The 24,031-nt window shown below is 30.2% G+C and overlaps 4 protein-coding genes across 4 annotated transcripts; 2 read left to right on the top strand and 2 right to left on the bottom strand.

The window, feature by feature from the left end:
• Positions 1-2,206: 2,206 nt before the first annotated feature.
• Positions 2,207-8,522, top strand: OCT59_018893 (uncharacterized protein; the record flags this gene model as incomplete). The annotated part of the gene is made up of 12 exons (XM_066135680.1): positions 2,207-3,133; positions 3,205-3,876; positions 3,953-4,064; positions 4,145-4,731; positions 4,822-4,982; positions 5,061-5,260; positions 5,335-5,852; positions 5,917-6,228; positions 6,298-6,486; positions 6,552-6,748; positions 6,828-8,436; positions 8,517-8,522. 12 exons carry the CDS (start codon positions 2,207-2,209, stop codon positions 8,520-8,522), a joined length of 5,490 nt encoding a protein of 1,829 aa, XP_066004946.1.
• Positions 8,523-8,856: 334 nt separating this feature from the next.
• Positions 8,857-9,829, top strand: OCT59_018892 (uncharacterized protein; the record flags this gene model as incomplete). Its single annotated transcript, XM_066135679.1, has 2 exons — positions 8,857-9,560; positions 9,652-9,829. The coding sequence occupies 2 exons, from the start codon at positions 8,857-8,859 to the stop codon at positions 9,827-9,829; spliced, it is 882 nt and encodes a 293-aa protein (XP_066004945.1).
• Positions 9,830-14,810: 4,981 nt separating this feature from the next.
• OCT59_018891 (uncharacterized protein) lies at positions 14,811-15,572 on the bottom strand (the record flags this gene model as incomplete). The annotated part of the gene is made up of 4 exons (XM_025311310.1): positions 14,811-15,163; positions 15,231-15,256; positions 15,335-15,447; positions 15,540-15,572. 4 exons carry the CDS (start codon positions 15,570-15,572, stop codon positions 14,811-14,813), a joined length of 525 nt encoding a protein of 174 aa, XP_025173059.1.
• A 4,234-nt stretch (positions 15,573-19,806) lies between these two features.
• OCT59_018890 (uncharacterized protein) lies at positions 19,807-21,318 on the bottom strand (the record flags this gene model as incomplete). Its single annotated transcript, XM_066135678.1, has 2 exons — positions 19,807-20,112; positions 20,515-21,318. 2 exons carry the CDS (start codon positions 21,316-21,318, stop codon positions 19,807-19,809), a joined length of 1,110 nt encoding a protein of 369 aa, XP_066004944.1.
• Positions 21,319-24,031: the final 2,713 nt, after the last annotated feature.

Raw genomic sequence — 24,031 nt, 5'->3', positions numbered from 1 at the left:
GTCTATAATTAGTGGGATATGAAGTCCAAGCGTCCAAATACAAATAGATATACTCGAATCAAAGTTGCAGCTTGTGTGTAATACAAACAAAAAATAAAATTATAATTTTTATTGAGAAAAATATTATATAGTTCTATAATATCATCCCCAAAACAGTTATTGTTCACTGAATACGCTCACAAATTAATTTGTTTCCTTCGTCTTCATAACCAGACGCCCAGCGGCCCAGGTCTACAATTTTTCAAATACTTTCATTAGATTCAAAATCAATTGTTTCTATAACTCCAGTCTCGAAACGTTCCAATGAATCTCGTATGACGATACAATATTCAATAATCACATATCTTCACCAAATGCTTAGATCCTTAGTGATCCTCTCGAAGACTTAAAGATAAGTGATTTAAATTAGATCATGTGAGGAAATTGAGATTCTCGTGAATTTTTGTGACTAGACTGACTAGACTGAAAATTAAAAGATTTTTTAAAATGATGTTATATTGTTTTGTAACTGAATGAAACGATAAATTAAGTAATGATCCGTATGCGCGTACTATTCCTATTGTTATAAGGTTACAACAAATCTTTCATCCAATAAACATTTTTTTTTTCCAGGAAGATCGTGCAATTCCTCCTTTTTGAAGCATTTTACAAATTGATACCAACACAAAATTTCTTCTCAGCTTGAAGCCTTGAACCTTTGCAACATGCTCTCTACGAAACCTGAAATCCAACTTTCCTTCCTTGTTATAACAGATTTCTTTGAAAGATATAGGCTATTCTTCTAACCAACCCTGAAATCTATCCTGTAATAGGCTATTAGCGATGCCAACAGTTTAACCGGTTTCACCTATCTTACCAGTTTATATGATAAAACCGACTAGAAACGATCATTTAGACCTTTAAAAAACAAATATTAGTTTTCATGGGTCAGCTTATATACCAGGGCCTCTTGGTTCTAGTATAAATATTCGAATATTTTAATATTTTGCAAATTTCGAAGTGTAAAGTCGAACATTTTCATGCAAAATAACTTGTGCATTGTATACATTCACCTAAAAAACACCACCAATTTATTTTCGGTAATCGTAACTTTGTACATATATCAGTTCTCATCTTAGTACCTGTAATTTCGCCTTGAATGTATATTATTCTTCTTATTATAGTTTTATTCTATTATATTTCTTATTTTTATTGTATTTTATTTTGTGGTGAAAATAAAAACGCGATCTTTTATAAAATATATTGAAAATTTTTTTGCAGCCTTGGGAGTATAAAGAAGAAGACTTTTCTATTTAATACATTAAAAAATTATCTTTTTATTACGATTATTAAAATTATATAAGTAATATAACAGATAAAGATTTATCGTAAAATTCAAATTCTATAAAATAACAAATAATTTATTCAGTTCATTTTAATAAAAAAAACCAGCAATAAATTTAATAAAATGAAAAGGAACATAAGAAATATTTTAAACGTTTCTTTGTATTTTTTTTTTGTAAAAGTATTTTTAAGATAAATGCTCACCTGACCAATAAAATTCGTCAAGTCACGTTACCGAAATTTGGCGTGACTTGGAATAAGTGGCGCAGAAATATGAGGATTCAAATTTCAAACTATCTACATTCCTATAATCCCTATAAAAGATTCCCTGAAATGAGGATTTAGGGTATAGTTCCATTTGTACGCAACTTAATCAAAATTTAATTTCTAACAATATTAGTGATTTTTTTTTTTCAACAATGGTTTAAGTGAAGTATTTCAAATAGGAATATTTAACAATTAATTGTCACAACATCGTGCATGATTTACTACTGATCGTCACAAGTTAGGTTTAAGCACGATCTGCATTGCATGCACTGTGTTGTTTTGGTTCACTGTTACCCGAGTTATGCGGGAGACATTATATCAACCATCAATACTTTGGTTTTTTTCCCACAGAAACAAAATTTTTATTCTGTTGTTCTTGAAATCAAAATTTTTCGTTAAAATCATTTATTGCTCTTAATACTTTTAATAAATTTCTTTTTTAAGGAATATAGTGTGATGTTGGTAAAAAATCAGCAGACTTTTCCAAAAATATTATTCCTTATATCCTTGAGATAAACTTATAATTATTTCATTAGTGCGTTAAATATATTTATTTATTTTTTATTTTTATTTTTTTTCTTTTCTTTTTTTTAAAAAAAAACGAAAATTGATCATAATGGATGAAAGATTTCTAATTGAACTACTGGAAGACCTTGCAAGTTCTCAGAATGATGACGGTCAGAAACGAGATATACTGCTGGAACGATGTCTCAATGCATCAGAATCGGACATGGATGAGTTTCTTGACGAATTATCGCGTTCTTTTGATACTTATCTATCAACCCTACAAACTTTTATTTTTAACCTTTGCAATAAAAATTTACGGGCTACTCCAAACTTCAGTTTGAATAGATGGAATAATTCGCTCAATAAATTTTCCTCAATGTTAATAAACGATGTTGTTATGAAAAACCTACAAAATTCTGACGTTCCTGGCTTTAGAGAGCTCCTTCACAATTGTATTGAACTCCTTTGGCGTACTGATAATAAAGATAATAGGTTGACAACCAAACATGTCTTCAGCGCAATCCTGGATGCAAATGAAGTCTTTGGAGTTTTGATAACGGAAACTTATGGTCATCATTGTATCAAGCGCATATTATTTGACTTCAACATGTTAATTCGTATCGAGCAAGAAGAGATACTCAAAGCGGCGGACGTGATTGCGACTCTCGTAGAGAAATGTTCTGAGCACGAGGATGTCCCATCTCGGTTATCAGAGGGTTTTTCAATATACAAGGCCTGCACGGCATTGTTGGAAACTCTAAGAAGCCATCAAAGTTTAAAACAAATCCTGCTTGTTAACAGAAAAAATTCTTTGCCACCTACATTGGATGATATGGTTAGGCTTGAGGATAAGGAATCCAGAACGCAACATTCGAACAGGAAGAGAGCCGCCAGTAACATCAATAACAACTTTACACTCTTATCCATTGAAGATGAACAAAATCTCGCATTATTAAATATGCCGAAACCTCAAAGGCCATCAGATTTGCCTCACACTTTGCGTGCTCTCGAACTACGGAAAATAGATTCATTCCGGGTAAATATTTTTGTTTTATTCAAAAATAACTAATGATAGGGAACTTGATAAACCTATCCATCCTCAATTAGATTTTGATGGAATTCTTACCATGTACAAGTTGTCACAAACAAGCTCTTGCTTATTTCTCTCCTGACAAATACTTTTTGGAAGAGGAGTCATCATCAGATTGCCTTTACCGTCTTCCATTTGAATTTAATGAGGATGATAAGCTTGGTCCATGGGACATCATGCTTAGCGAGGACACAATCAAAGACTTGCGTCAATTGGAATCATCACCTGATAAATTTAGGACAGTCATACAGAAACTTGGGCAGATATCATTAGGAAAATGGGACAAACATGAATTACGGCGTAAGGTTCAAACTCATGCCATTCCTGTTTATGAGATAGAAATTCCAGATAATGATGGTCTAAAAATTCTCTGGCAAGTTGATTATGGATTCTCTATTCGTAGTGATTCGCTCACACAGCTTGTTAAAATTTGGGCTGTCACAGCAAACAAGGAACAAATCCACAAAATATTAGAAAATCTCTCAATAGTTCATCAGATTTATACTCCCAAGCATTTGTGTATGGTGGAACAATCAGGTAAAGATAGCGTAATTTTACCAATGACCTTTGGAAACGAAGAAGAAATAAAATCTCCTGAAAACGGATTGCATACCTCACTGACGGATGATGAGAAATTGCTAGAGGTTCATAGGATGCTTGTTACAAATAAGTTTGTTCCCTTATCAAAGGTAAATTATGAAGTTAATAATATTAAATTATGAAATTCGGATTTATTATATATTAATGCATTATTTTTTAATGCAGAACTTGTACAAATCACTTGCCTTGGGTGGTTTTAATTTTACTTTTCAAGTGTCCAAGAAAGAATATGAAATCATTAACTGTCCTGCATCGGCGGTTGTTATTGGTCGATCAGGTTAGTGATCAATCTGATTCAATCATTGCAACTGGAAATAAGTTTAATGCCATTTGTTTCTATATATTTCTAATATCTAGGGACTGGAAAGACTACATGTATTATTTTTAGGCAGATTGCTTCATACTTAAATAGACAACTCTGTAAAACGTCATCCAATGACAGGGTTTTTATCAAAAGACAAATATTTATTACAGTGAGCCCCAATCTTCGTGACCGGGTAAAGGAATATTTTAATAAGTTGCGAGAGTCTGCCATGCTCGCCGGGAAAAAAATTTCTATGGCGCAGTTTTATGAATATAGAAGAAAGAAAGAAGAAGCAGAAGCAGATGGCACTGATACAATGCTCGAAGAGGGAGATGATGATGATGATATTCCAAACTCATTCCATGAGCTAGAAGATCACCATTTCCCTTTGTTCATGACCTACGATAAGTTTTCTAAAATGCTTCAAGAAACGTATGCCATTAAGAACCTAATCAAACAACGAAAGTTAGGTGCAGATAATATTGATTCATATGATAAAGAAGGAAGATTTTACCAAAAATCATCTTTCGTTAAAACGACGAATTTTGTTGATTATAAGGTCTTTCAGAAAAGATATTGGCGTCGTCTTAGTTGCGATTTTGATTGTGAATTGGTTTATGCTGAATTTTCTATTATTAAGGCATGTAATCTGTAATTATTTGTCACTTGTTTTCTTTCAATTTCTTTAATACTTATATATATATTTTATCTCAATCTTTATTTTACCTAGGGTTCAAATCCCGAAGTAGATTTTTTATCAAGAGAAGATTACAAAAACATCAGTACCAAAAAGTATCCGGTATTTTCATATAACCGGGATCAGATTTATGATTTATTTCAAAAATATGAAACAATGAAGTTACGAAATGGTGATTACGATTCGATAGATCGGTAAGTCCAGATAATATGTGATTCTTTTATTTTTCGGGCATATTATTAATTGCTTAATTTTATTTGGAATCTTTGTAGAACGTTGGCAATCTTACGTCTTGCCAAAAAAAAAGCACTCGGTGGTCCACATATTCATGAAGTATATATTGATGAATGTCAGGATAATCAAATTGTGGATTTGGCACTTATCTTGAAGGTTTTTGACCGTGCCAATAGCGTTTTTTTAGCTGGAGATATAGCACAATGTATTGCCAGAGGGTCTTCTTTTCGATTCCAGGGTATGCGCGATATTTTTTTGCCAATATTATTCTTCTATTCTTTATTAAACAATTTTTTTGATAATTTAATATAGATTTACATGCCTTAATGTATAATTGGGAACGTACACGAGCCAAAACCAATCATAGTAGCATTATAAATCCAAAACAGTTTGAGCTAGATATTAATTACCGATCCCATAATGGGATCCTTCAACTCGCCACTTCAGTAATTGATCTTATTTGGCACTTTTTTCCTAATTCTATCGACCGGCTATCACGTGAACATGGTAGGGTCGGTGGACCTCAACCTACTTTCTTTGAAGGGTTCCAAAAAGATCATTTTAAAATCTTCTCGTCAAATAGCAGAGAAAGTGAGCTTGATGATGTTTGTACCTCTAATGGGCAAAAGCTTGTTAATGGTGACGAAAATCCATTCATTGAATTTGGTGCTGATCAAGTCATTATTGTACGTGACGATAATGCTAAAGATGAGTTGAAGAAACTAATTAATAAAGCTGGATTGGTAATGACTATATTTGAAGCTAAAGGCATGGAGTTTAATGATGTGCTTTTGTATAATTTCTTTAACGATTCACCTGCATGTCGAAAGGTATGATAATATATTATTGGTCTCAAATCTCTTATAGATAGTTCACTTATTATTTATCTTTTAGTGGCGAGTAATTGATTCTATTCCAAGAGAAAATTCTGAAGGTGTTCAAACTTTCTCCCACGAGAGACATTACATCCTTTCCTCAGAACTCAAACATCTTTACGTTGCAGTAACTAGGGCTCGGCAACATATATGGATATGCGATGAAAATCCCGAATATAGCATTCCACTCAAAATGTACTGGGAACGTCTTGGGCTAATTAAAGTAACTCAAAGTGTAGACGAAATTATTTCCACTTTGGCTAAAAAGAGCAATTCAGATGAGTGGGATCAACAGGGAAAAAATTTCTTTGAACAACGGCAGTATGAGCAAGTAATACCATTTTTGAAATATTAATGTTATGTAATTAGCTGTATTATATCTAAATAAATTACTTTTTAGGCTATTTTCTGCTTTGAAAAAAGTGGAAATAAAAAGAGCAGAGAACTAGCCAATGCATATTATCTTCAGCAGATTGCTAAGGATTCTACAAATGATTCTGATGATGATACTATAAAGTCCAATTTCATTTGTGCTGCTGAGGCTTTCGTAAAGTGCTCCCGACCCAATCAGGCGGCTTCATGTTACCAGGTAAGATTTTGATTTCCTTTACTCGATCGATATTCACTGCTTTAAATTGATTTATACACTTTTAGGATATTAGCATGTATAAAGAAGCTGGTGATGTATATGTCAAATGGAATATGTTTGATCCTGCCGCGCGTTGTTATAATAAAGCTAGTATGTGGTACGAGGCAGGTAAGTATTTTGAAAAGGCAAAGAACTATACTGATGCTGTTGTAGCATATAAAAATGATAACCGTTATGAAAAAGTAATCGAGCTAATGCGAAAGTAAGTCTATTGATGTAGCATAACTAATTTGACAAATTCTATACAATTAACCGTAATGTAACCTAATCTTTTTAATAAGATATCGACAAAAAATTGATGATAAAATATTTCACCGTATTACCCGTCTTGTCAACATCCATTATCGTCGTACAAATAATAAAGAAATGAGTACGATAGCTCTTTCTATCCTCCCCCAGGAGGAACAAATTAAACTTCTGAGAGATCATGCACCAGAAGAATTTTTAGAAGTCTGTGAGAAGACTGGTCAATTTCGTGCCGTAGCTGAAGATCTGCGTTCACACGGTGAATTTGAAAAGGCAGCTGATAAGTTTAACTGCTCAAACAATGATGAGGATAAGATTGAGGCATTACAGTGTTACTTACATCTATGCAGAGTAAATATATTAAAGTCGATGATCAAAAATTTGAATAATTCTGGGTTGATGAGTCTCCATTCCAAGGCGAATGATATTATTACAAAAATCAACCCATCGTTTAAAAAGTCCAAAAAGTGGGAAAAAATAATGGAAGAAGAATTTCAATTATACTCAGCTTATTTAAATAAGGGTCTTAATAGAGTTAACAAGTATATACAACTTTTTAAGAATCAGGGAGAGATTACTCATGAATTTCGTGCAATAATCTTATGGTTGCAGATTCCACAACCTGATATTGAGGAAGAGTATTGGAAAAAGAGGTTACAACATATATTAAGGCTATGTGATCTAGTCTTTCCTCTTATAAAAGCTTCACGATACAATGACAATAAAATTATTGAGAATATTTTTTTTGTAAGCAAAGTGGAGAACTGTCCACAAAAACGTCAAATTTTTTTTGATAACCCACTAGTTCGTCTCATAAATGAAATGTACGGCAACAACTCGAAAAAAGAAGTAACAGAAACCACGGATAATCGATATGTTTATAACGTATATACTGTATATCGGACAATTTCAAAATTCCTCGCTTCGTATATCTTTGAGCTCATCCGGGATGATAATCAGAAGGGTAGAAATATTCCAGACGTAAGCTCTCAAATCTGCTACAATTTTATATCTTATCAATATTGTTCAAGACAAAATTGCAAAAATCATCACGTAATTACAACGCCATCAATTCTGTACAAACGCCTGGAACTTTCATGCCTTCAATACACCGTGATGCTAAAATTGATTGTATTATACCATCTTCGACTACTTAAAGAAGAACAAAGCAAAGAAGTTCTCGGTTTACAAAGATGGTGGGCTGAAAACTTGATTCGAAATCATATACGCTATCATTCTTCAAGGACAAGTTGTCCGGAGATCACTCACATGGTGCTTGCTAAATTACCTTATCACACACGTAATGGGTTTATCGAACTTGCTCATAAGAGATGGCTGTATGAGTTTAATAATGCCAGTAACTTTGAAGCCATGCTAAAATGCATGCTTGTTCTTCAGCAGCTGAGAGACGAATGGGGTATTAATACGTTCTGTTGGGAAATGTCAAAGCCAACGATTCTTTTATATCCTTACAATTTACCCGTTGGTCTTGAGTACTACGATTGTTATAATGGATATCACCGAGCAATTCCGGTTGGAAAACGACTTTCATCATTTTTCTTTTATCTTAGATCTAACAATGTGATCGAAGCAATTTCTCAAATAAAAATATTTATTCAATATGCTATAAGCCATACGGAAAGGGTAAATTTGGTTACATCTGATGCATTTGGTGATCTTGTATCCCTTATAGAATTTGTAACATCTTTGATTTTTGCAATCAGTCCTAGATGTTGTGATTTTTTCCTTCCTCGAGCTTATCTAGTTAATTATTTTGATATATACGCTGTAACACCGCTCATTCCGAATCTTCGACATGCTTACAACAGAGATAGCTATCTGGCTGCAATTGCGATTTTCTTTGAGCAAATTAAACAGCTTCTTAATTATCTGCTTACTTACAAGGAATATACTTACTTTACGATTACCCTTCGATTAATACGGCTATTAGTTCTTATTGGTCTGAATGAATCCACTTTTGTGCCTAGTATCTTTAATCTTTTCAAATATCTGGACAACAAAATTTCTTCTAATAAGATAAAAAAATACTTAGAACAGAAATCTATGGGACTACTTGTTAATGTTCTGCATAACGATCTTAAAGAAACAGATTGTGATTCCTTGGTCATTGTTTATTACCAATTAGAAAGTATACCGTCAAGATTTTCTAACTGGGAGAAACATGGTATTAAAAAGCTTGCGTACAACTCTATCGGGGGATTTCGCTATGCTCTTCAGCAGATCAAATCGTCAGTAAATATTGTGGAAAATGTAGTCTCAGAAAATCAATTTTCATCACAAAAAAGCGGAGGTAATGATCAGAATACTAGCCTAATGCAAGACACTTTTGATCAGCTTGATCAGCACGCAATTTCTGAAGAGGCTAAAGAGCCGGAAACAGAAATTCAAGCCTGGTTTCGTAAGATTCATGATTCTCCTGAGGCGAAAGACGCTGCCATAAAAATCCAAGTCTGGATTCGCCAGGTTTACAAACGAGCAAAATCTCGTACTGATAATGACACAACCCTAAATGAAATTTATAATGATATGATGATTTTCTGCCAGGCCATCATGAAAGAGAAAGGGAAAAAAGCGGTGAATAAGTATATTATTCTCTTGAGAGGTTGGACAGTAGTTGTGATTGTGAAGTTGATTAAGCTGCAAGGTAGTATGGGAGAGACCAAGAATCGATTGAAAAAAACAATCAATAGTCATTCTTCGGATACAAACAAGGTTGACCGTTGTTTAGAACTAGAAGATGAGTTAAGGTTTGTAACATTTAATTATATATATATATATATATATAGAATTTTTTTTTAACGAATTTTTTACTTCGTTCATTGGAATTTGTGATTTTAGGTACAAATATTACGAGAAAGTTGAGCTTGCATTAAAATCATTATCCATAACCGAGAACTCCCAAAAACACAAGAAATTAAGCCTCGGATGGCTAGAAAATGAATTATATCAAGCAGAAGATATCATTAATCAAGTTTGGGAATGGATAAATGAATGCAAGAAGGTTGTCACGAAATGATTTCATGTTTTTGTATTTATATAAACAGGTATTCTGGTTTTTTTGCCTTACTTGTGTGTCAGATGGACAACCAATGGTTGTCATAAATATAGTTCTCTTAATTATGTTTTGATTAACTGTAAATAAAATAAACACATTATTATTAAGTAAATGATAAGATCGTAAAATATCATCACTATATTTTTACTTGACCATGACTTTGTTCTATTGAATTAGAAAGTTAGCCAACAAATTCTTCAAAGAGCTGAGTATTTCCTTTATAAAACATTACATACTTTTAGGTTTATTATTACCGATTGTTATGAGCAAAGTTGTTATTTGTTATACTAATTATATAATAAATCCTGCTATCTGCATTTTATATGCAGCGTGAGTAATAAAATAGTTTATATTATAAAATGAACAATTTTCATAATAATAGCATCAGATTCAAAACATTTGTTTTCAACAATCGGTCTTTTCAATGAATATCGTGCGGTATAGATAAATTTCAAAATGGTATTTCCTGATTAAAAAATCTTCACGAAAAACTTGAATCCTTGGCAAGACAGATCAATTGGGTTAATCGGCTGGGTGAAGAAGGCTAGAGCATTTTGGTGGAACTGAAAGCTCTCAACCATAACCTTTCCTTCATTCACTTATATGTGGCGATAATCAATCGAAAAGCTGTAACCTCGAGAAAGGGTAGTATTTCCTTAATATCATTGGAGAGCATTCGCTATATCACGTGATTTATGAGCGCGTTACGGCTATCAAAAAAAATATAAATAATTGCACTGGTATACAAATTATTTAAAAATTGGCTATGGCCTATGGACAGACAGTTTAAGGCAGCAGTATCACTAGTATCATTCTCTTATCGTAGACTTGTAGTGTAATTTTACTAACGTAATTAAAGATTTAATTATTTATTCCCAAATCAATTAATAAAATTATATGATACATTGTAAAAAATGAATTTAATTTCTTTGATTCCATTTGCTATTGGAAAAAGATTCATCAACCATTCGACTTAGATGAACTACAAATGCAAGTTTATAAATGTAACGTTGTCAACTTACCTTATCTCCTTGATATCATTATAATACATTATATTTTTGTAATTTTCATATGCAGTGTAATTGCTATTTCGTTAAATAGATAATGTATCTAAATTTTTGACTTGCTCTTTATCATTTTATCATCTTTTTTTAAATCTTTATTTTTTGGTTTTATACGATAAATCAATCTATAACGCCAAAGACAGACACTAAGGTTGCGTGCCGTAAGTATTGATTATTATATTTCGAATTACAACCTAAGCGGGTTGTAATATTATAAACATAAGTTGTAATTTTGTTGTAAATACTATGCTATTGTGGTTAACTAAAAGATGATAATTCTGATTTACAACCATTATAATTACTTGATTTTTAGACTTACAACTATTTACGGCAGGCAACACTAACAGACACAGTCAAAGAAAATGACGGACAAGGTTGCGAATCTACAATCACGAAGTTAATGTAAATAACAAATGTGTCTACTAATAATACAGAATTATAATTAAATTTAACACAATTTTTTAATCAAGTAAAATAATAGATGTCATTATGTGATAATATCAAAAAATTTGTTATATGTGGGAAATCTCATCCGGACGTATATATGAAGTAATATAGTGACGTACCAAGACGTCACTCTATTACATAAGTCTCATTTAATGAAGCTACGGGACCTTTTGCTAACATCAATGGAATGAGGTCAAAAATAGTTCCAGGAACTGCCTTAGAATACAAAATATTAATTGAAAAATATTGGGATGCTAAAGATCTCAGACCTGATATTAATTAATAGTATTTACGGTAAAATAAGCGAGAATTTTACAAATTTCAATCTATCAATAAAGTAAAATTTGCATGAACCAAGAAATGTTACTGAAGGTAAGCATCGGAGCTATCGTTATATTTATAATTAATTACGATTATATTTTAAACATTTAATTATGTGATAATTAATTACGAATTATTTATAAGCGTATTTTATTTTACTCTATTAATTTTTAGCGAGGGCTTTTTCTGATTTTTATATAAGTACATGTTTTCAAAAATTAGTTGTTTCTTCGATTATTGCATACAAGTAGAAATTGCCAACGCGTTCCTTTGAGATGTAATTTATATTAAAATTCTTTGATTTTTTTTTTATTCTGCTTTGAAAATATATTCGAACATATAATTTGACACTAAGAATAAAATAAATAAAGAAATAAAGGAATACAGTGTAAAACATTCAAACATTCATTGCAAATATTTTCAATTCTTATATCATTATTACTACCGATTAGCGACCTTTCCTCACAATTTTGTACTTACCTCATAAATCCTTCTTTACTCTCTTCATTAAATCTTGAGTCAAATTTCTTGATATTCATTCTTTGAGATTGAACCGAGCCAAAATTGTGTTGCAAATTGACTGATTATAGACTAGATTGCTTATATAATTTAGTCTCAAAAAAAACAAATACCTAAAAAAATCAAAGAGCACTGATGTATTAGTAACACGGGTCACTGTAACGATCAATTAATAAAAGGAAATAGTCTAATTTATCAAGAAAACGAACAGGAACTAAGTTTTACGAACATGTTTTTTAATTTTTTTTTATCTTCCCTCACCTCTGCCCTTTCCAAACTGGAAGCCTGGAATCGTCTCGATGGAGTGAAGGTCAGACCATCAGTAGGTCTGGGTTTGCTTCGACGAAGATAGGATTTATATAAATAGGGACATCGTGTAGTCGGATCTCATGAAGTCTATGATTTATGCGAAAGTATATTGAAATTGAATACAAGATATAGAAAGAGTTAAATTTACAATTGCTCACAAGTAATGACTTATGCGAGGAAGTGTGGCCCATTCTCGAGTTCGTACTTGTGCTCTCTCAATTTTACCTTTAGCACTTCCTCGTCAAAACAAACCACAAGAAGTCGATTGGTATCCGTTTGAAGTTGGCTTGGTCGAATGCTTCGTCTTGTTTTGTGTTGTATCCTAGTTGGAAGCACTGATTTTCGCTTAAAAATGCACTGCCGATATTGTTTTATGCAATTCGGGTCGTCCGATGATTTCTTTGCATTTTGTCGCTTCTTTTTAAAATAAATAGGTTACCTGTGTATTCACGTCCCCTTTGTCTTTGTTTGGCTATTTAATAATTATACATTCTCATAGCAAATTTCTAACAAATACTACTCTTCATTCTTTTAACAAAAAAAAAAAATCGAAATTCTCAAGTTAGATAATAGCAAGGATTTGAAGCAAGTATTTACATCGTATGGTTTTATTATGATGCCAAATAGACGGTCCCACAAATGGGAGGAGTTATGGGAGGGCAAGTCATCAATCGTACAGATTTTGAACTACGAAAAAAAAATCTCGTTAAAACCGAAAATTTAATTTTCGGCTAACATTTAATTTTAAGTAAAATGTGTGAATAAGGGCATATCTAAAAATGAACCTGTTCTATAACAGATTTTTTTTTATACCGAATTTTTCTGAATTTTTATGAATATACCAAAGCGAAATGAAACACTTTTATTAAAAAATGGATAGTAAATTAATTTAAAATTGTTTTAAATATTAATTAGGAAATTTAAAGAGGCTCAATATAATAGTATAATAATATTAAAAATTTAGGAACTAAAACCAAAAACCGCATAATTTTTATAATAAATCTAATAACAAATTTAGTATTTTTTAGATATCAGTAATATAACGAAAATTTATACCCAATTATTCTATTTCTTTCTCCTGATCGACCCAGTCGTCAAATTTGTTATGAGGGCAGACTATACTCTCTTTTATATCTGACTGCAACTTTGAAATCCTTTACTAATCTAAATGGTTTATGGTGAAAAAACCAACTGCAGATTACTAACAGCGTATTAAAAGTCATGAGAAGGCGAATCAATGATCAAAAATACAGAATTTAAGTACTCTATCATTTAAAGATGATTATTTCCGGGAAAAAAAACCATATGCCTGAGCGTAATGGTAAAAATTAGGTTAATTTTGACCATGCACCAATTGCACCATACAAAATACTCAGAACCGGACTATTTTAGGTGCAAATGGTCAAACTTAAAAATATTTATAAATACATCATGCACTCTGACTAACATTCATTGGACTATTATAATTTATAAAAAATTTTTTAGAAAATTAATCACATATCGGAGTTTTTTGGAATGAAAACTAGAAATTTAAAAATATTAAATTTCCAGCACACGAAATGGGAAATGATGAAATTTGGCAAAAACCTGCTGCGCCCTCGGGAATTAAAATTGACTTATAGAAACATTTTTCCTAAAAAATGTCAAATAATGACGCGCCTTTAACACTGAAAAAACTGGTTAGATAATGGGAAAATTGGTTAGGCGCAAGATTTGGGGTACAAAAAAATTTTTTAGAGCTCATTTTTGACTGTTCAATAATAATAAATGGTTGGGACTCAAATAGAAATTTGGTGACTAAAATACTGTCAAATATTTATTTAATTTGACATGACGGACAAATTTTGGGGTATTTCATAAATCCGCCATGATGTTTAACACAACTCAATCAATGCATTTTACGAATGTTCTAGATTCTTTTATTCACGAGAGAAAATCGTGATTACAGTATATATTTATTTCGAGAATATGATGATTAATTTGACTCTTGATTTCATACAAACTATATTTTGGGATGATTTGACGCAATGATTTTCAAAATAATACGCGATTTATTATTAAAATGATCATGAAGTAGAATTTATCAAGAAAAACAACAATAACAAAAAAAAACACCTTTATTAGAAATAATTTTATAAACCTTAATTGCTTTATTACTTATTACCTTATCTTATCGCCTAGTACTGCATATAGTATCCCCCTTTGCGTACCCTCACTTTATAAGACTCGGGTACTATATGCTAATTATAAAAAACATCATAAATTTCTTTTACATAAAAAAATTAATTTATCAAATGCGAAATTTCCATTCTAGGATCTTTTTTAATTTCGGAAGATCCTTGATCATTGTTAGATCTATCGTGAATAATTCCGAAAAGATCTTGACTATTGTTAGATTGAGTATCGTGATTAATTCCGAAAGGACCTTGACTTGTATTTCTTTCTCTTTGCCTTTGTTGAGGGTGCCAATAATTCTTTACTTTGTTTTCGGAGCGTAATTTGCCGAACTCTTCTTTCATAACTAGAATTAATTTACTCCAAGGGATTTTGTCAGCAGATGGATTCTGACTTTTGTAATTTTCAACCCATTTGTTGATGAATGATTTTTCTTCTTCATCAAGAGGATCGTGACAAACTAGAAAATCATTTTTAAATCAAATTATAATAAATTAAGAAAATTTTAAAAGGTAAAATGTACTTACGACTTGGATTGAGCTTATTTATCCAACTAAATTATAAACAATAACAATTAATTTTTTCATTAAAAAAAAAAAAATTAGAATTAATTATAATAAAATATATTTACCGTTGACGAATTTTTTTTGAACTAATTCGGTTACCCATTTGTTTACTAACTAGAGTGAAGCGTTTTGGATGATCTTTAACTTCTTTCATATATTTTTCAATATCATTATCATACTACAAATAAATTTTTTTTTTTTTTTGAAAAGAAAGAAATAATAATTTAATAAATTTTTTTTATTTTTTTTAAAAAAAAATTTGGGACGTACTTCTTGACTAGAATATACTCTTTGATCGGCCATTTTTTTTAGGACTTTTTTTTTTGTTGTGATGATAATGATGATTGAAAGGTAGGGAAAACACTTGGCTTTTTATATAATTTTTTAGATAGTAAATTGTTGAGGATTATCTTTAACTTTTTAGCCCAGAGGTCTGTCGTCAATATTCATTGAAAGGTCATATGAAATATTCATTTTCACTTATTCGTGTATAATACTACAGTACTACAGTACTTGGATCGGAGATAATTAGAATTAAAGGTTGACAATTTTTTGGTGACACAAGTCACAAAGATTATTAACATGCATAATTATATTACTTCTCAGTAATCCATATGGGGTAATAACGAATAAAGCATTTCTTATTTGATAAGCTAAAATTATTTTTTATCTTTTTTTGGAGCAAATAAGACAGTCAAATGATAATCGATCGAGAAGTCATTCATTCTTAATTTGGATTAATGATTTTTTAGAAAAAAAAAAATTATTTCTCTTATTTAACAAATATAAAAATATATATATATATTTTATTTTATAAAGGATTTTTATACAATTTACGTATAACTTAAATACAATAATTATTAAAATATTTTAACATTTTAAAAACTATTTTACACTATCAAATGTTTAATAAAATGTTTATAATAAATCTAAGTAAATGAATTTTTCAGGAAGACTGGTTACAAGTTCACGAACTCATTAATTTCGGAATTATCATTGTTTCTCATTAAAGAGACTGGAAACAATGATAAGTCATTATAAATGAACAATGGAAATTTCTGAGATCGTTCTTGCTCAATTCAATTGGTACGCCCAGTTCCAATTCCCGAGTGGACAAATCCTTGTATCACATTGTGTGCAGTGTCATCTGCTTCAATGACGCAAAAGCAACAATTATATTATATTATATATATATATTGTATTATATAAAATATTTTTAAAAATTTTGTTGTATTGCAAATGAAATCATGCGTGCATCAGGTGGTAATATCAATTAATTGTGCCTTTGAATTGTGTAATATCAATTATTTGCGCCTTTGAATTGTATAATATCAATTCTTTTGCGCCTTTGAATTGTGTAATATCAATTCTTATTTTTTATTCCGTTGATTACGGAAAAATCCGAAATTTTATTTTATTTTACAGATTATTTACTAATATAATTTATACACGTGAGTGTTAAATATGAAATATCGGAAAATACCTCAATTCATTTTGTGTTTCATGTTATCAAATATAGTTAGAGAATATTTTTCCCAAAGAAATTCGTCCTTTTCTTAGCACTCAATTTTTAGGATACAACCAAATGATTTAAGGGTTAGAGTATAAAGTAGCGTAATTGTTGAAAAAAAAATTTTTTTTTTTTCCTCGTTAAAACTTGATATGAGGACGAAAGAATTTGAAAAGCTCTTGTATTTATATTAAAATTGACGAATCTAAATGAACTGCTTTTAACGACATACATGATGCCTAAAAGATATTCAAAATTTAAAATTCTTTGAATTGGCTCATTATTTCATTTTTAATGATATACATCATGCACATCATGCAGTCTTTCAATTTTTTCCTCATGAAAGATTGGTACAACCGGCAAAAAATTTTCCGTATGTCATACAAATTACAAATTACAAAATGCATATATCAAAGGGGAATTCCAGATAGAACGCACATTTACATTGTGAATCGTAGTAAAAAATTTATCAATGGATAAACAATTATCTTTTAAAACTAAAAATACTTTCAAAAGTTTGCATCCAATTCATAAATACTGTTCATACCTTTATTTAAGGTTATGCCTTACGGTATCCGGTCCGATGATCTTTCCGGATCATCGGACCATACGGTCCAGTGATTCGCTTAAAATTACTTGAAAGCTTGTTCGCTTTATAATGAGAGTTATTAAAAAAAAAATTTTTTTTTTACTATTAAATATTTAATGAGATAATGATGATATAGTATAAATTGCTAGGAACCTCTTGTTTCAATAAAATTAAAATGCATTTAAATTTTTGCTATAAGTTTTTAAACCCATTTTATTGTATAAAAAATATTTATTTAAACTAGAGTAACTTGGTAATTATTAGTGAGTTATAATCATTATACTGTCAGATTGACTCGAAAATTTTGGGTTGGGTCATCAAACGTTTTTATAATTAAATATAAAAAAAATTGATTTTTTTATTAAAAACGTCAGACTTGACGTTTTTGTAATTAAAAAAACAAAAAAATGACTTTTTTAGTTAAAAAACGTCAGGCTTGACGTTTTTGTAATTAAAAAATCAAAAAAATGACTTTTTCAGTTAAAAAACGTCAGGCTTGACGTTTTTGTAATTAAAAAATCAAAAAAAATGACTTTTTCAGTTAAAAAATGTCAGACTTGACGTTTTTGTAATTAAAAAATCAAAAAAAATGACTTTTTTAGTTAAAAAACGTCAGACATGACATTTTTGTGATTAAAAATCAAAAAAATGATTTTTTTAATTAAAAACGTCAGATTTGACGTTTTTGTAATTAAAAAATCAAAAAAATGACTTTTTTAGTTAAAAAACGTCAGACTTGACATTTTTGTAATTAAAAAATCAAAAAAAAATGACTTTTTTAGTTAAAAAACATCAGACTTGACGTTTTTGTAATTAAAAAATCAAAAAAAAAATGATTTTTTTAGTTAAAAACGTCAGACATGACATTTTTGTGATTAAAAATAAAAAAAAATGATTTTTTAATTAAAAACGTCAGATTTGACATTTTTATGATTCAAAAAATTATTTTTTACGTTAGATTTGACAATTTTGTAATTAAAAATCAAAAAAATTGATTTTTTTAGTTAAAAACGTCAGACTTGACGTTTTTGTAATTAAAAAAATCAAAAAAATTGATTTTTTTAGTTAAAAACGTCAGACTTGACGTTTTTGTAATTAAAAAAATCAAAAAAATGATTTTTTAATTAAAAACGTCAGACTCGACGTTTTTGTAATTAAAAAATCAAAAAAAATGATTTTTTTATTAAAAACGTCAGACTTGACATTTTTGTGATTAAAAATCAAAAAAAATATTGGTTTTTTTTAATTAAAAATGTCAGACTTGATGTTTTTGTGATTAAAAATCAAAAAAATATTGATTTTTTAATTAAAAATGTCAGACTTGGCAGTTGGAATTTTGTAATTAAAAATCAAAAAAACATTGTTTTTTTTAATTAAAAACGTCAGACTTGACGTTTTTGTAATTAAAAAGTCAAAAAAAATGATTTTTTTGATTAAAAATGTCAGACTCGATGTTTTTGTAATTAAAAAATCAAAAAAAAATGATTTTTTTGATTAAAAACGTTAGACTTGACGTTATTGTAATTAAAAAATCAAAAAAAATGATTTTTTTGATTAAAAACATCAGACTTGACGTTTTTGTTATTAAAAAATCAAAAAAATGATTTTTTTAATTAAAAAACGTCAGACTTGACATTTTTGTGATTAAAAAATAAAAATCAAAAAAATATTGGTTTTTTTTTAATTAAAAACGTCAGACTTGACGTTTTTGTAATTAAAAAATCAAAAAAAATGATTTTTTTAATTAAAAACGTCAGACTTGACATTTTTGTGATTAAAAATCAAAAAAATATTGGTTTTTTTTAATTAAAAACGTCAGTCTTGACATTTTTTGTTAAAAAATAAAAAATGAAGAAAAAACGTTTTTGTGTTATTTTTTTTATAATTTTATATGGAAAAATGCCAAACCGTTTTTTTTACAATTTTTTTATTTTTTTGCAATATTTTATGAAATTTTAATGATCAACAAAAAAATGAAATTATGCAAATATTGAATGATGCAACAATTTAACAGGGACTTTTAGTGGCACAGGAAGAGTTTTTGCGAAAAGTTGGCATTAGAAGTTTTTTTCATTGTCATTGTCATTTTTTTTTTTTTTTTTTTTTTTAAGCAAACCGATCACACTTTATTGAATAGAAAATAAAAATTTACATGGTTATGTAAGTTAACAAATGCAAATACAAAAGTAAACAGCGAGTAACCTACAACAGCTAATCTAAAAATAACGAATATTTAAAGACCTACTGGCTTAAAAAATGGGATAAAGAATATGACCATAAAAAGGGGAAGGGGAAAAAAAAACAAAAACAAAAATAAATCAACCCTAAAGGGCGAACAAACAGAAAATAAATGGATAAAATAACGAGGAATAAAAAATTATTTTAAATAAAAATAAATTGGCACCTATGAACCACTATTTTACCCTCAATTCTAAAACCTAAATTATTAATTTACGCAAAACATCTATAACTTCCGCTAAGACCTTCGATCTCGATGATTTACGGGACTTGTCTTTCTTTTGCTTCTTTGGCTTTTCAGACTTCGTCTCTTCTGGTTTCTTCTTCAAATTCTTTGAATTTCGTTGATGTTTGTTAGTCAATTGACTTCTTGAAGTTCCTTGGTTCTTGTTGGCATTACTACCATGCGACCTTGTTTGTTGCGTCGGAGGTTCGTATCGGTTCCAAGATAGGTACTGATGATCCCAAACGAATTGATTATCTAATGCGTTCCGCATATCAACCCACTTTTCGAAATAACCAATAAGTTTACGTTCACCCCGAGCTGTTTGAATAATTTTAAAACTTTTCAACCCTCGAACCGAAGAAAGAAAAGTATGTGGGAGACGGTCGACCCATAAGGCTGCATACGTCATAGAATCTGGAATGTTTCTAATCGTAGCTTGGAATTTCTCACGTTGTTTTCGTTCTTTGAGAGTCCACCTTGCTGGAAACCATCTTACCGGTATCCCCCCTAAATCTGTTGTCCACACAGGATTTTCATTAACTTCAAATTAGGCAAGACGAAAGGTACTTAACTCTATCTTCAAACGAACAGTCTGATATTTTCTTTGTTGTTTCATCTGAATATCGATAGGCTTTCCCCACAGCGTTAACTGTTGCAGAATATATTCTGCCGTCCAGGATACTGGGACGTCATAAACCAGAATATCTCTAACTCTTGATGTATCATCATCAGCTGGCTTATGACCTGTAATAACTTTTTCGATAAGGTGTTTATTCAACTTCTTATTTTTATTTGAAGACTTTGTTGAATCGGTAATACTTTTCTCCGGTATTTGTATAGGCTGCGACTGAGGCTTATTAGGTACCGATTGTAAGACCGTATTTGATGACTCATTTGTATTAATCGGATGATCAACATCCATTTTTGATCCAGAGGCTGTCGCGATCGGCCGATTTATATTAGAATCTCGATCATCGGAAGAAAAATTTAAATAAGCGAACTCTTCATTTGCCTTATCAAGAAAATCATCTAATTCATCTGAATCTACGTCAGAATTAATTATGGAACGGTGTTTGGATTTATTTGACTTTTTCTTTTTTTTGTCGATTTTTTTGGACTTTTTGCTAGATGTCTCCCTATATTTAGTCACGTGATCTACAATAGTTTCTAATTCTTTCCTTCGTGCTTGGAAACCATCCACCGCAGAGGATATTGCTATATGTAGAAAAAATGTGAAACTTTCAGTTGACATGTTGTAGCGTGAAGCCCTTTCTTTCCAACTATTAATATCTTCATCTGAAAGGCCAAAATTAGAGCGCAGTATATTACGCTGAACTTCTGTGTCATGACCTGAAAAAAATGAAGAAGCTAGACTTTCACAAAATTTTATAAAATGGTGATATGTTAGTAATAAAAAATTATATTCGTCGCCGGACCCATAAGGAAATTTATGTTCGGCTATAGGATATTTTCTATTATCTTCCATATTAATAAAAAACTGAGTAAAAATATTATTTTTACTGCGGAATTGTTATGTTTTTAATAATTTGGGGAAGAAGTTTTTTCATTGTCATTGTCATTGACATAAAGTTATATAAGATTAATCTGAGAGTTTTTTACCAAAAAGGAAATTTTTTTATAAAAAGGGAAATGATTTTCAATTTCGAGGCAATTCAGCAGGTGTTTTAATAACAAATTGAGAAATGATTTCCATAGAAAATCTCGTGACAAAATTTATAATAAATTTAAAATAAATGATCAACAAATGATCAACAAAATCGTTACTAGTTTTATAAAAAACGCCCAATAATATCTTTTTATTGTTTTAATCTACAAAATCTACAACTATTAAATAATTATTAAATACAATAAAACATAAAATATGGATCAGACATGTAAATTTAGTTCGGCCAGATTGATCAAAATCACAGGACTTAGCACATTTAACTCAGTCCGATGGTAGCGAAGTCCGATCAAAGTTTAAATTCGGTCTGCATCAAAATTCACATGACTGCGCTAAAAATTGACATGACTGGACTCAGTAAAGATATGCTCATTTATTTAATACCAAACTTATAGTATGTATACCCATAGAAAGAGTCCATTTAGTCCATTTGTTCGAGTTATTCATTTTTGAGTATGTCTTTAAACCTATCTTTGTCTTCAACTTAGTCATAGGTCGAAGATTCCGTAGAATCGTTATCGTTAACAAATTCTGTACCAATTCCGGTTCAGATTAATTTTCTTCGTTTCATCAGCTACATACTGTACATCTCTTTACAAACTCGTTGTGAAGTAGAGATTCGCTTTTTTTCTTTTTATGACTTTCATTGTCACTTTCATCATCAAGATTCTTGATTTGACAAGAGGTGAGACCTAGATGTTAATTTATTCGCATGATGATTTGTTACATTGAATACACAATAAAAAAAAAATACCACTACTTTATCACCACCACCGCTATATGCGACAGATCTAATCTGCCGAAATGTGAAAGTATATTTTTTGTTGCGGGCAAATGATCTATATTAAAAGCTCTAAGACAATAAAGGATTAAAAACATATTTGGCACCTGAAATACAAATTTACTTGCTGCTAATGATCCAGCGGCATTATCCAAAAAAGAATCATTGAAATAATTTTAGTATTTATGCTGTGTATACCGTATAGCGGAGTCATAATAGTACCATGAATGATACAAATTTAGAGGAATTGAAGGTTACATTATATGATGATATTTTTACGTATTGTACAATTTTTAATATGATACTCTTGCTGATTTTTCTGGTAGATAGGTGCTATACATAAGGTACTATTGGTCCACAAATTGGTGAAAATGTATTTATTACGAATTTAACAAACTTAATGTATTTAATCATTTATTGTACGGTATTTATTATCAATTAATGATTTGTATTTACTTGATATTATTTTTATATATTATATAAGGTTTCATTATCAAACTATTCATCTTGTAGCGTTTCCTTGACTATTAAAAATTTTGGGAGGAAATGTTATATTTTTTATTCACTGATAAAGAAGGTATTTACAAACAACAACACAAGGTTTGGTCGCCCTGAGCTGAGGATTTGATGTGGTTACCAAGCTGTAATTCGGGCGAATGTTCGAAGTATCTAGGAGTTACTACCTTCCTTTAAAAAAACGCAACTTGTATTTTGAGAGTATGACTTTCTTGATCTAAAAGGTTTGTCGTTTCCCGCAGTCCAAGCAAGACCAAAATCATACAGAATTTACAGACAGGAAGAAACAAAAGACATTTCGATTCAGTTCCAGAAATCACGGTAATGACTTTATAATTTCGTAAGTAGGATACGAGAGCTAGAAAGTTAAACTGATTAGTGTATTTTACTAAAGTTAGACTTAAATCATAGAACTTACCATCGTAACCAAAGTATGTAGAGCTAGAAGAACTTATGGTAATTCATTCATAATTTTGCGCATTAACATATGACCAAAATAATAATGAGTCAGAAAGTATATTTTAAACTCTAACTAATAATCTAAAATTTTATTTATCATGTCACAATTATTTTTCACTTACTTTCTCACTCTTTCTTTCCCTTTCTTTATTTCCTCTCTTCCTTCATTCTTTCCGTTTCTAACTATCCCCACTCTACCCTTTCTCACTCTTCCCACTCCTTTCTCTAATCCTCACTTTTCACTTCTTTTCCTCTCTTGTTCCCTCCTTTGCGAAAAAGTTGAGCTTGCATTAAAATCATTATCCATAACTAAGAACTCATCGAAACACAAGGAAGCAAACATTGAATGGTTAGAAAATGAATTACATCAAGCAGAGTATATCATTGATCAAGTTTGAGAATGTATCAAGGTTGAAATAAGTTCATTTTATTTTATCGAGGATTTTGTCAGTAAAAAAATTTCCAAGTCCCAAAATTCCGCTTATGAAACATCATATGATGATTGATTGGCAGTGGACATATTCATTAAGATCGTACAATAATATTATTTAAAATATAAAATTTTGAATGTATAAAAAAATAACAATAATCTAGCCCATTGTTCTTTTATGATGCCGGCTGCAAAATAATTGCGGTTTATGTAATGACGTAATATATTTTTTTTCTTACAGTTACAGCATTTTAAGTAATTTTGATATACTGTATATCTTAACGCCGACGCCACAATTGCTGCCATAATTCAAGAATTTGACAGCACTT

This window comes from Rhizophagus irregularis, chromosome 28 (genome assembly GCF_026210795.1).
Source record: "Rhizophagus irregularis chromosome 28, complete sequence".
NCBI lineage: Eukaryota > Fungi > Glomeromycota > Glomeromycetes > Glomerales > Glomeraceae > Rhizophagus > Rhizophagus irregularis.
The sequence above is the reverse complement of the archived record's forward strand: the minus strand, read 5'-3'. Positions and strand labels throughout refer to the sequence as shown.